This window comes from Cyclopterus lumpus, chromosome 1 (assembly GCF_009769545.1).
Source record: "Cyclopterus lumpus isolate fCycLum1 chromosome 1, fCycLum1.pri, whole genome shotgun sequence".
In the NCBI taxonomy this organism is placed as follows: Eukaryota; Metazoa; Chordata; class Actinopteri; order Perciformes; family Cyclopteridae; genus Cyclopterus; species Cyclopterus lumpus.
The window spans coordinates 23,558,223-23,571,745 of record NC_046966.1 but is presented as its reverse complement, the minus strand read 5'-3'; the positions used below and the strand labels follow the sequence as shown (position 1 = coordinate 23,571,745).

At 42.6% G+C, this 13,523-nt stretch overlaps 2 protein-coding genes across 4 annotated transcripts in view; both read left to right on the top strand.

The window, feature by feature from the left end:
- LOC117732666 (E3 ubiquitin-protein ligase TRIM21-like) overlaps nucleotides 1–13,523 on the top strand; it is a 703,346-nt gene that overhangs the window by 339,604 nt on the left and 350,219 nt on the right. The gene's annotated exons all lie outside the window — the stretch shown is intronic.
- LOC117733051 (homeobox protein OTX1 B-like) lies at nucleotides 8,303–12,480 on the top strand. 2 transcript variants are annotated; one of them, XM_034536391.1, is made up of 4 exons: nucleotides 8,303–8,399; nucleotides 9,155–9,306; nucleotides 11,695–11,873; nucleotides 11,949–12,480. In XM_034536391.1, exons 1-4 carry the CDS (start codon nucleotides 8,303–8,305, stop codon nucleotides 12,478–12,480), a joined length of 960 nt encoding a protein of 319 aa, XP_034392282.1. The 2 variants fall into 2 exon arrangements, with proteins under 2 accessions (XP_034392282.1, XP_034392274.1); XM_034536383.1 differs by having other exon boundaries at nucleotides 11,695–12,480.

Sequence of the window (13,523 nt, the reverse complement as noted above, 5' to 3'; positions counted from 1 at the left end):
TTTTGTGTGTGAAGGGACTTTTTGTGGATGATGAAAACAAATGAATCAATCACCCCTCCCCCCCCCCCCCCCCCCCCCCCCCCCACACACACACACACACACACACACACACACACAGGTTTAGTTGTGAGTCCCCCAGTCAACAATGTGCCACCACACCTCATCACCGCCGCCATTGATTTGTCCACCATTCAGTGTTTGAAAGTTGATGCTCCCCTCTCTAAAAGACGGATTCATGCATAGACTCCGCTACTTGTTGTAGTCTGTGGTCGGTTTTATATGATAAGCTTTTTTTTTTTTTTTTTTGACGTTCAAAATCAATATGTAATCCCGTGCAGGGGCTTATCCCCCCCGACCGGGCCATTGGGGGGGGGGCCTGGTTACAGGTCTTCTGGCGGCTCTGTGCTGCAGATTGATTAGCTGCAGAGCCAGAATCCGATCAAATGGCTCTGATGATGGAGCCTCGAGTCAACTGGACCCGGAGATAAGGCCGGGGGGGCAATGCCCCCCCCCCCCCCCCTCTTCCCCACCACCGCTCACGGAGGAGGTGGTGCTCGTTTCTGACCTCTGGACCTCTGAGGCTCAACGGGACCAGGAGCTGGTTTTGGAGGGTGTTTGCATTTTAGGACATTTAGAGAGAAACTTATCCAGAGTGAATCATCTCAGTCACTAGTTTTAATCAGGATAATAATCATCATAATGAACACATCGATAAACTGACTGGGACTTGTCTTGGGACTTGTTTTGGGACTCGACTTGAAACTCGACTAGGGACTTAACTTGGGACCTGTCTTGGGACTTGTCCTGGGACCTGTCTTTTGGCTTGGGACTTGACTTGGGACTTGACTGGGGACTTAACTTGGGACCTTTCTTGGGACTTGTCTTGGGACCTGTCTTTTGACTTGGGACCTGACTTGGGACCTTTCTTGCGACCTGTCTTTTGGCTTGGGACTTGACTTGGGACTAGACTTGGGACTAGACTTGGGACCTTTCTTGGGACCTGTCTTTTGACTTGGGACTTCTCAAGACCCAAATCATGACAAGCAGGTTTCAACTGAAGTCCCAAAGTCAAGACTAACAAGTCTCAGGTCATGACCAACATCATGACAGACAAGTCCTTAATGAAGACCCAAAGTCAAGATAGGCCGGTCCCAAGTCCCAAGTGCCAAGTCCAAACCTTTAGGTTGTCCAAACCAATGTAACGCACGGTTCTCCTGCAGCTCGATGCCGTCTGATGGGTCCAAACAAAGTGTTGAGTTATTAAATAACAAGTCACGAGTCATTGGCGGTTCAAACCAAGTCTCGTTTTGAAGTCATGTGACTCGAGTCCTCACTTCTGCCTCTTGGTGTGTGAGTTTAAAGTGTAAAAACCTCCCCTGACATTGAAAAGCTTTAACTTTCACATGAAGTAACTTTAATTTTAACAAGTCTACACGCGTTGTGTTCAAACGTCACGCGCGTGACCTTTGACCTTTTCTTTACCAAAGCCTGTTTTGCTAATTGTCAACAACAAAAAAAGACGCCATTTTGCTCCGAGATATCTGGGAAAATGCTTCCAATATTTCCCCCTTTTTTTTTCCTTCTCCTTTTTTTCCGGGAGGCTGACGGGGAAACCGAATCTGTGCATTCCTGCGCGCCTCGCCGGCTCTCGCATGGTTACCGCATGGTTACCGCGGCTTCGCATTGTCAGAGATATCTGAATGAGCGCTGGCCGTGCAGGTTTTAACGTGATTGCCCGAGGGGCAGCCGAGTGAAAGAGCGAAGAACAGAGCCAGAGAGAGGAGGGGGGGGGGGGGGGGGGGGGGCATAATCCTAAAAGGATTGGAAGTTAACCCCCTCCTCCACCACCACCACCACCACCCCCCCCCCTCCCCACACACACACACACATATAAGTAATTTCCTCCTCCACACACACACACACACACACACACCTCTGTGTTTCAGGGGGTGATGGGTACTGGATGGGGTCAGATGGTTTCGTGGCTCTGGTGTCTGATTTCTCCCTCCTAGCCCCCCCCCCCCCCCCCCCCCCACCACCACCACCTCTTCTTCTTCATTGTTTGCCTTCTTAATGAGAGGGGCGGTGCCACAGGGGCCGGTGATTGACAGCTACATGCTCCTCTCTCGGCGCTCCGCTGTGCCTCTGGCCGTACTGTACTTGACACTGAATGACGAGTCGGTTCTCATTTCCTGTTTCTGCTCCTCGGCCTGTAGGTTTCACAACAGCACTGTAAAAAAAATATTAAAATACGGCTTCTTTCCCTTTAAACAAGACATTATTATTGTTATTATTATTAATAAATATAGGGGGACTAATCTGTAGATCAGCAAGATTAAGTTGGAGAGAAAGAGAATATTATAAATGACCAGTAGGACCAGTGGAAGTTAAGGAGACCATTATCCCGTCTATATGTACATATTTTCTAAAAATTAATTTCTCCAGACGTTCAACTTTTACTGCAGTTTGTTTTGAGTGAATTGTGACATTTATACATACTTGTTTGACTTACTTATATATTAAAATGTATTTCTTTGAACTAATCGTGCAGCCGCTCACACCATCTGAACTTTGGTTGGATTTTAAATTAGAGTCAACACAAAACGCACACTTTCCAGAGAGGTTTGGGGTCACAGGGTTGATTCCCAGCTTGTTTAACGCGTACATGACACGTCGATTTACTAGAAGTCTACTTGGCTGAACACGACTTCTTGTGAGGGGAACTGTACCTCTGGGGGTTTGGCTTCTTGTTCGTCTTCATCAGATACATTTATTAATCCTGTTGTGGGGACAGAGAAACAGGAGGAATTAACGTATATATCCAAAACACAAAGTAATTGTACTGTACACTAAAAAACTATTTACATTTAGAGCGCATTGACTGTTTTAAAAAACAGTTTTAAATTTAGGAAACCATTGATATATACATATATATATATATATGTATAGAAAAGCATTATGTAAATTATATAAAGTATTATAAATTCAAAGTATTAGTATTATTATATACGTATATGTACGGATGTATACATTGTATATACACATGTATTTATTTATTTATGTTCCAATGCTTAAAATCTGCAAAACTCTGAAACTACAGAAGCACAGATATGAGCTTCCTCCTCTCTTACTTCCTGTTTCCTCTTGAATTTCAGAATAATGTTACTCACACCTTTTTCTTTTTCTCCTTTTACTCACTTTCATACGAGTGTTTTTCTTTCTTAAGTGTTTGTGTGTTGACGTTATTTCCCCTCATGTGTGCAGGTGAGAGAGAGGGAGAGAGAGAGAGGGAGAGAGAGAGATAGAGTTAGAGAGAGAGAGAGAGAGGGAGAGCATTCGTTGCACCTGCAGGTCTATAACCAGCTGATCATAACATTATCATTTTAATACTACTGGATAACCTAAAAGTAATTCCACGTTTCTATTTTCCAACCAATAACACCCGGAAGTCATTTTTGTATTTTTTTCTTTTGCAGGAAACAAAACGTTATTTGTGATTTCAACACGCGCCGTTTTTCCGGCTTTTATTTTGAAATTGTTTCGTTTTTCTACATTTTCCTGCGTCACAAAACAGCAAAAACGGAGCTGCAGAAGAGGATGTTACGTCATCACACGCAGGCTTATTTCCACCTGCGCGTGCCCTCTAAAGTCACAACGTCGGGCTTCGGATCAGGTCGTTTGCGCATGCGTGCACTGAATATTTTTAAGTTGTCGAGACACGCGGAGGCCTTTTAAACCCCACTCCTACTCTTTATTGTTTTTACAAATCTCCATAAAATCACATGGTAATCAGCTTCAGTGTCAATGTCACCACTAATATGTCTCAGCGCATGCGCAGTGAGCATGCTCCCTATACTCGTCTGTGCATATGTGCATTTATTTGTCATTTTATTTTTGGAAATGAGTTTAAAAAACAGAGCTGCACATCATGTGAAAATCAAGACATATTTACAACACTGACACACAACATGTTCTACAGATTAGCCCTTTAAAAAAAAGTAATAATAATAATAATAATAATATTACGAACACGTCTTGAACCAGATCCAGTTGTCCTACCTGAGTCCCAGTCGAAGAACGTTATGTTCCTCTGGTCCTCACCTGCCTGCTTCGCCTTCATGCAGCCAAACGCACCGCTGTCAGCTGCTTTAAAGGGCTTTTCCGCCCCGTTCTGTGTCTGCACGGCAGGTTACGTGTGTGTGCGTGTGTGTGTGTGTGCGCGTGTGTGTGTGTGTGTCCCGGGATTTTATGCATCATGCTTTTATAATAAGCGACAACACAAACGAGAAGCCTCTCCCAAACGTAACCCCCACCACCTCCAACACACACACACACACGCACACACACACACACACACACACACACCTCTTTAGGCGGCCTGATCCCTCGATTTACGGGCTTAGTATTAAGAAAATACTGCAATTTGGGATTAGAGCCCCGAAAACCCCTCACGACAACAATGACGCGTCCATTTGATATCTTGATACTTGTGATCAGTGCTCGTGGCCGTCGGCCTCGCGGCCAATCACACGCACGAGGAAAAGAGAAAAGAGAGCCAACGTGTTCATAAATGATTTCAACACAACCGGTTTTCTTTAATGTTTTCCTCATGAAAGCCACCACGAGGCCGCTCATGTGTGGAATTTAAGCTATTTGTTCTCAGGCCTATGAGTTAAATTATTTATGTTGTGCCTTATGTAGTCAGTTATATGTTGTACTTGCTGCAGGTTATTGTTATCTTTGGAATGTGTTCAATTGCATTATTATAAAACGACCTTTATAAATTGTGTATAGACATCTGTCTGTCAATAGACACATAAACAATAAACAAGGTGTTGACACCACATTATTTATTACAGCATGCAGCTCTGTTTTTAATCAGCAGCTGTTTGAAATGAATGTTGTTGGTTTATATGCTGCCAGGTTTATTTAAATGAATTGAATCAGCTGGTTGATGGACTTTAAATACCTCCTGTATAGCCATTGTATTAAAACAATAATAAATAAATAAATAAATACCAGTGGCCTGCATGCAAGTTAAGTGCAGCAAACTTCCATTTGGATGAGTGTTGTGGGCCTGATGGCCTCCTTAATTATCTATAAACAACAACAAAAAGTACCTAAATTATTATTATTAAATTATTGTTTTATTGACGAGGCAGGAAAAAGTCTTTTCTTTAGGCCAAATAAAAACTATTCTATACTAATATAATAAAAAATAAAACATAACAACACATTGAACATTTATTACATTATTACTCCTGAATATGACCACATCGTGTTTAAATGAGCGGCCACATCAAACATTTCTCCCCGTAATGGCAGCCGAGGGCCCGAGTCCCCTTTCCACTCCCTGCCACGAGCGTCCCGTCGTGTCACGTGGTGTGCGCGTAACCCTTGCAAAAAAAGAGGAGGGGGGCGGGCGCTTTCGTCTCCGATTGGCCGTCCGCGTCGCCCCCCTCCGCGAAGGGGCGCAGAGCGCTGCGATTGGCTGGGAGGACTCGGACCCGCATGCTTCCTTGACTCATAGAGGCGCGCGAGCCTCTGAGCACGAGCATCAATCTGCGTCCGCCAAGAGAGAGAGAGAGAGAGAGAGAGAGAGAGAGAGAGAGAGAGAGAGACACAGGCAAGGAGCGAGGAAGACTCACAACGTTACGGCTCATCTTTTTTTTTTTATATTTTGTGTTTTATTTTTATTTTTTGAAATGTTAATTTACTCAGTTAACGAAAACAGGTGCGCGCGGAGCTGCTGAACCTGTTTTTTGTATTTTTTTTAAAATTCTGCCTGACGACAACAAACTTTTTTTTTTTCTCCATGTGGATATTTCTCGACCTCTGGATCTCACTGCTTTGACATTTAACCGGATTTAAAGAAAACAAAAACAACAACAACAACAACAACAAGGTTGCCTGAAGAAGGTGAGACGTGTTTATATTTCATTTGTGTTATCTCCCGTTTGTTTCTCCTGATTTACGGGCTCGTGCTCCACCAGGTGAAGCCCACACACACACATTCAATTTAAATTAAATGTTGTTTTAATTACCTGCTTTTCCTTTTATAAGTGTTTTAAAAGCTCTCACAACGAGGCTGCTATAACATTTATAAAAACAACACATTAAAATACGCAAAAATACGTTGAATACATTCTCAAAATAATTGATTTGTTTTGCCTCTGAGGTTAAAAACAAATAAAAACAACCTGTCATTAAACCCTTCTGTAACCTCAACGAACGAAGCACATTACAAGTGTTGACCTTTTTATTTAATTAGAGGTTATTTCACTTTATTTAGGAGTATATTTTATATACATATGTATTTCCTCCATGCAGCTCGGCTCAGCCCGCGGCCTCCTGTCCGATAACAGCCGCTGCGCTAATTGTCGGCCTGTAGATCTAATCTAAATTGTAATGGCCTTCATTTGCACACAGGTTTTTTGCCGCATTTGCATTGCGTGTTTCGGCTCCTTTCCTGCGGTTATGGAAATAAGTCTCGCTTTATGCGCAGTGTTAACGCCTCGGTTCAGGTCCATCAGAGCATTTAGCTGCTAAAAGGAGCCCACTAGATTAGGGAAATCCTTATCTAAATACATTGTCTTACACTAATACTAACAGTTAATCATTAAGGCCGGTTATTAAAGCTGCAGCCGATGTGTGAAGTTCTGCAGGAGTAAATCAAAGTAACACGGATAGTTATTTATTTATTCTGGGGTTAAATGCGTTAAAAAAAAGAAAGAAGATTCGTATATATCTTTATTTATTATGTTCTTTTCATTCCAATGTTTTATAATCAGTTGTTGGCTTTCAACCACTTTCCTGCACTTGTATTTAATGGCATGGCTTTGAGCATGTGTGTGTGTGTGTGTGTGTGTGTGTGTGTGTGTGTGTGACACTGCGTGTTTAATGTGTTGTTTTTTATCGTGTTTAAAGTGGAATGTGAAATAAAAAAAACAACTGCAGTAAATAGGACAAGGCGAGGGGAAGTAAAACACGTGAATATTAAGCCAATAATAAACTCCAACACAGTTCAACATGAATAAAAACTAAATATTTAAAACATTCAAATTGTAACACGCACAAACTGCATTCCTGTGGGGGTAAAAAAAAAATCCAGGAGAATGAAAGAAAAAATCCACATGTAAAAAAGAAAGAAAATAACCCTAAATTTCATCTCAGCAGGAGTTAATTATTACAGTCATAAAGTCAGTGTGAATAAATTAGATTTTGATATTCGGAAGGCGTCTCAAGTGGTCCTGTAATTCAAACGCGCGTCTCACAGGTCGATTTAATTGTGAGCTTTATTGAATTAATGAAAACGTAATGAAGACCCGAGTGATAACGGGCCCCGTTTAAGACCCGGGTCCCACCTGGTCCCACCTGGTCCCACCTGGAACCACAAGCAGCAGTTTGGTCGATCGTTCATATTATTTATTTTTTAATAAGAGATTTCTTCTTATATTTAATTATTTCTTAGCTGCTTCTTTGAAACTGACAGCAAACGGAAGTTATCTATATTAAAGAAACCAAAGTGAAGGCCTGGACTCCGTTTTTATTTCACATTAATCAAACAGGAGTTGCATTACTCATTTTAACTTCACGTCCTTTTTTTAAATTTATTTACACGTTAGAGAACTTTTTCCAACTTTAAAAAAAATATATATATTTCGTGCAACTGCAGATTCTCCACAAAGCAACACGTGACTCTTTTTTAAAAACATATACATTTCCCCTCCATAATTCAAGCTATTTTCCAATAAAATGAGATTTGGTTCCCCCCCCTCTAATTTGAGTAAATGACTAAATTAGGATTATTACCGAGGAGACTCATATGTGGTGAAATCCCATTGTTCGTGATTTAGGAATTCAAACTTAAAATGTAAAACACAGTTGTTGTTTTTGTTGTTGTTTTTTTATTATCTACAACCAGCAGGATGATTTACATGTTCGTGATTGCATAACAGTGTGAGTGTTTCCTCTGTTTCACTGCTTCATTGTTCAAAAAGCTTCTATTCAAATTAAATGGCATGCATTCACTTTTATATCACTGAAACTAATGTCACTTTAAATATGATAACACTGAATTTGTTTGTGTTTTATAAACTTTAAAAAGTCTACGTGGATTTTATTATACATGGCCTGCACTTTGGGAGGTTTTATTGCTGCAAGTGACACGTGTATAACGTGTATATGTTTTATAATGCAATGACGCATATTCAATAATAATAAAATGCTTCTTTTCTCCCGCAGGAGACCCGCAACCTTTCTGCCCGTCCAGACCTTCCGGTCCCCCCTCCGCGCCTCGAGCATGATGTCTTATCTCAAACAGGCCCCGTACGGGATGAACGGACTGGGCCTGAGCGGGGCCGCCATGGACCTGCTGCACCCGTCTGTGGGATACCCCGGTACGGAGCTCCGAGACCCGGTCCCATGGGGGACCAAAGACACATATAACAGGCTTCTAGATCCTGTTTGTCATCATATGCCTGGAAACATTGGTGCTCCATATTTTATATATATATATATATATATAAATATATAATAATAAATATATATATATATAAATAAAATATATAAATATATATAGAATAACATAAATATATATTTCTCCGCTTTTATTGTTTATGTCCTTGCAGCAGATTTTATTTCTAATAAGTTAAAGTTGGTCACGTGGCACCTCTTGGTGTCTGGTTGGTAAAAAAAAAAAAGAAAGAATAAAAGTCCAATGACATTAATACTTGTTTAAGTCTTAAAGTGACTCCAAACATGGGGAAACTGGGTTCACGCGTGATTATTAAACTCTCATTGTGTGCTGCGTTTAAGGCCGCAATTATGTTGTAATTTGCAACACTTTCTATTGTCGTTAAGTCTGTACAGCGTGTCACGTTTGTCTCGGTGATAAAAAAAAACACAAAAAAACGCTCCGATACTAAATAGAACTACTTTTAAATATAAAAAGAAACTATAAATAATAATAATTAAAGATATAAAAGACACGACGCAAAATGAAAAAAGTAAACGAGTCAGCCTCTAACTTTTAGGGGGATTTTAAAGTCGTGTGTTGGACAAAGTAATTAACGTGTTTTCCTTCTTCCTCTTCCACTTCCTCTTCCACTTCCTCTTCCTCTTCCTCTTCCTCTTCCTCTTCCTCTTCCTCCAGGAAACCCACGGAAGCAGCGCCGCGAGCGCACCACCTTCACGCGCACGCAGCTCGACATCCTGGAGTCGCTGTTCGGAAAGACGCGCTACCCGGACATCTTCATGCGGGAGGAGGTGGCGCTGAAGATCAACCTGCCGGAGTCCAGGGTGCAGGTGAGAGAGAGAGGGATGGAGAGAGAGAGAGAGAGGGGGATGGAGAGAGAGAGAGAGAGAGAGGGATGGAGAGAGAGAGAGAGAGAGGGATGGAGAGAGAGAGAGGGATGGAGAGAGAGAGAGAGAGAGAGAGAGGGAGAGGGGAAATACAGTTTCCCCTTTACTTTAATCTGCACCACGTGTCTCCAATAACATCCCACCTGAGTATATTTGAGGTTGTAAACGTGAACAACTTGTTGTACTTTTCAAAGAAAGAAAGTCTGGTGTAAATTAATAAGCATCCAGAGCATCAAGTTTCCTGGAAGCAGATTCTCTTGCATCTCTTTTCCTAAATAAACCCCGATGGTCCGGGACGAGCTCAGGTTTTTATTATTTCTTTAAAGGTTTTGGTGCCACTTTGTGCATTTCTTTTTCACCTCGGGGCCTCTGCGCGATTAGTACAACAACAACAACAACAACAACAACAACAACAACAACAAGTCCATCTGATCAAGTAGAGACGAGTCTTCATTCCAAGGGGAGTGTTTGGCTGAGCTTTGGTTCCCGTCCCCGGCTCCAGCGGCCTCTCTGCCCGGCTTGAAGCTGCAGTCATGGCCGCTGCGTCTCCGCTTTCTGCCGCTCACCAGAGCCTTTAATACCCTCTGACAGGCCCACTTATCATGGCATCAGCTGCTGAAGCATATATATATATATATATATATATATATATATAAATATATATTCTAAACGTCGCTATTTTAATTCCACTGCAAGTTTTTAGCCCTCTTTTATTTTGAAATAACTAAATCACATAGGACATATATTTTCCACTAAAACACATTATGTACACTTCTCGTCGCTGAGGTTATTATCTCCACTTCATGTACATGTGCATACTCATTATGAACACTCAGCCAATTTTTATTTAGTGTATTTTTATTTAGTTTTTTGATTTGACTTTTAAAATATACACTTATTGCACAACGTTTTTTTAAAAAACGTCTTTATTTACCTCGTGGTCCCTGATGTGTTCACAGTCATCCAACAAGTTTAAAGAGGGCAGCAAACGTCACACGTATAATCAAAGAAAAACTGGAAAATTGCATTTAAAAAAAAAATGTTTGTTAAAGTCACTTTGTCATGAAGTTATACTAACTTTATTTTTGAAAAATCACAGAGGTTTAGATGTGTTGCGTCATCTAAACCTTGTCCTCTGAGATCGTGCTTCACTTTCACTAATAATATTGATCATCTAGTTAGAAATAAATATTTAATTGGTAAATTCTTATTATGTAATTATCATTGAGTTGAGTTACTGAACCGGTTGTGCAACTGTGTTGGCTTTCAATACAACAGGATTTAATCTACATATATATATATATATATATATATATATATATGTGTGTGTGTCCTTCCACAGAGTCCCTGTTGAAGAAAGAGTCCTTATGAACGCTGCGTACAGTGTTTATGATCCCATCTGTGGATTATCAAGAATAAAAGAGGCATTGATTCAGTTTTCACTGTGGGTACTTCACATCTATTATATTAAGACCGTCAGCATGCAATCGATGGGTTTAGTTCTGAGACACAAGAATGTACATTTCTTTGTGTGCCAAATTATTTTTTGGGACTTAAAAAAAACTACGTTAAGCTATAAAAACAAATGTTAGTTTCAGGAAAAACATCGTGGTCTTTCAGGAAAAACATTGTGGTCGGGCTTCAAATAACAGTTACACAATTACAATTTAAGACACGCGGAGTCGAACATCAGGGTCTCGTGGTTGAAAAGTCCTTTTTTTTTTGTTGGACCCATTCACCTCCAGTCGCGCCCACTACGAGCGCTTCTTCCTCAATATTGAATACGACGCCACCAGCGCTGTTTGTTGCGTAGTCACATGGAAGAGTTTAAGTTGTGTGTATACGCCACGAAAAAAAGGATCCCATTGTCATTTTTCTTCTGCTGAGCGACACAAAAAAACCAATCTGAGTCCCTGAACACGAAACCAGCAGACTGCGTTGTGACTATTTCATGACCTGCCGTGACACCTGATCATACGGTGAGGCGGAGGCAGAAACCTGAACACCCCAAAGCCATCCGATGCCTAAATGCCTCTAAGTGAGGAATATGTATTGTTTGTCATTTGGGTGAACTCTCCAAGAAACATAGATTCACGAGCTCCGCACGTTTATAGTTATTTTTTTGCCGCTGTCGGCATTTAGCAGAGTCTTCATCCCCAGAAAAGAGTCTCTGATGAACTGCAGCCAGCAGTAAAGGTCAAAGGTCAGAGCCACAGCACCTCAGTAGAGGAAAGGTGTTTAGTTCCTGCCAGCTCCGTCTGTCCGTGCGTTTGATCTTTTTTGAGGGTTTCTGATCCACGTGTGACCTTTCGACCTCTCCTCCTTCCCCAGGTGTGGTTTAAGAACAGACGGGCCAAGTGTCGGCAGCAGCAGCAGAGCAGCAACAGCGCCAAGGTGAAGCCGATGAAGAAGAAGTCGTCCCCGGCGAGAGAGAGCACCGGTTCGGAGAGCAGCGGCCAGTTCACCCCGCCGGCGGTGTCCAGCTCCTCCTCCTCCAGCTCCTCCTCCACGTCCTCCTCCACGTCGTCCTCCGGCCTCGGCGGCCCCGGTCTGATCGGCGCCTCCACCTCCGTCGCCGCCCCGGTGTCGTCCATCTGGAGCCCGGCGCCCATCTCCCCGGCCCCGGCGCCGGCCGCGCTGCCCGACCCCGCCGCCCCCACCAGCGCCTCCTGCATGCAGCGCTCTGTGTCGTCCTCCGGCGCCGGGGGGACGCCCTCCTACCCGGTGTCCTACAGCCAGACGGCGGCGGCGTACAGCCAGGGCTACCCGGCCTCGGCTTCGGGCTCTTACTTTGGCGGCGTGGAGTGCGGCTCGTACCTGGCGCCCATGCACTCCCACCACCACCCGCACCACCCGCACCAGCTCAGCCCCATGACCGGCAGCTCCATGTCGGGACACCCGCACCACCACATTGGCCAGACGTCAGGGCACCACCACCACCACCACCACCCGTCGCACCACCACCAGGCCTACAGCGCGCCCGGCCTCACCTTCAACTCCACAGATTGTCTGGATTACAAAGAGCAGACGGCGGCTTCGGCCTGGAAACTCAACTTCAACGCCTCCGACTGTTTGGACTACAAAGACCAGGCCTCGTGGCGTTTCCAAGTGCTGTGACCTTCCCGCGTTTCTCTTCTCCTTCGCTTACAAAGAAGTATTCTTTTTGTTGTCGGTGGTTTATATTCGAAGATCCTTTTAAACTAATATTAGAGACGTTTTTAAGAAAAGTTTATTTGCGAAACGAACTGAAACGACGACGCGCGGGACGCCCGAAGGCCTCGTGGGGGTTCAGCTCTGTCGACATCAGCGGATCGACTCGTCCAGGATTATTTTTCTACTCCAGAACTGACCCATTTACAACATCTTGAAGGCCTTTTTTTAAAATTATTAATAGTACAATTTCAGTGGAACCTGCAAGATTGTGCAGTCTGGGATCAATCGGTTAACTTCATCTTGATCGGGATTATTCTTCGAAAAGAAATAAATTAAGACTCTTGACCGGGCTTTTTCCGAACAAAACCGTGTTGTTGTTTGTTTAAAAACATGATGCTGCTATGATTTCTTTCAGGATCGCTGATGTTCAACTCTATCTGATTTCAAAACTTTAATCTCGTTCAGAAACTCGTCGTCATAGCCTGTGGGGTGTTGTATTTTTGGAGATTGAATTGCAGCACTTGTTTATAAGGTGAAAGATCTTTTGCTATTTGTTCTTTGCGGAGGGAAAGAAAAATTATGAAAAAATGTGAAATTAGACACGCAATGTCAGTATTCCATTGAAATTTGAAAGATGTACATTCGTGTCTTTATAATAAAGTCTTGTTAAAACATGAGCGGCCTGGAGAAACGTTTATTTCGATTCAAGTTTGTCTCGTCTAACAGAGCAGTTTCCAACGTGATATAACCCCTATAAGATATATATATTATTATAATTGTCTAACTGGTTTAACTGGTCTGAGCACAGTTTGATCATCAACAGTAAACCTGCAGGTTTGAGTCTCTGGTTTCGCTTGCGAGCCGCAAAAAAAAAGCCGCCATGTATGATTAGTTACGCTTGGATAAATAGAGGATTGTTGTTTTCAAGCTTTATTTATTCAGGAAAGATTCACTGAGAGCTCTATTCATCATTTACACCGTGTTCACACGCACATTTACGCCACATT

What these genes read in the sequence shown, in the direction of transcription:
- LOC117733051 (XM_034536383.1), top strand. Translation starts at nt 8,303, where the DNA reads ATGATGTCTTATCTCAAACAGGCCCCGTACGGGATGAACGGACTGGGC. An exon ending in CCCGTCTGTGGGATACCCCG is followed by an intron (nt 8,400 to 9,154) that starts GTACGGAGCTCC and finishes CTCTTCCTCCAG; the next exon opens with GAAACCCACGGAAGCAGCGC. An exon ending in TGCCGGAGTCCAGGGTGCAG is followed by an intron (nt 9,307 to 11,694) that starts GTGAGAGAGAGA and finishes CTCCTTCCCCAG; the next exon opens with GTGTGGTTTAAGAACAGACG.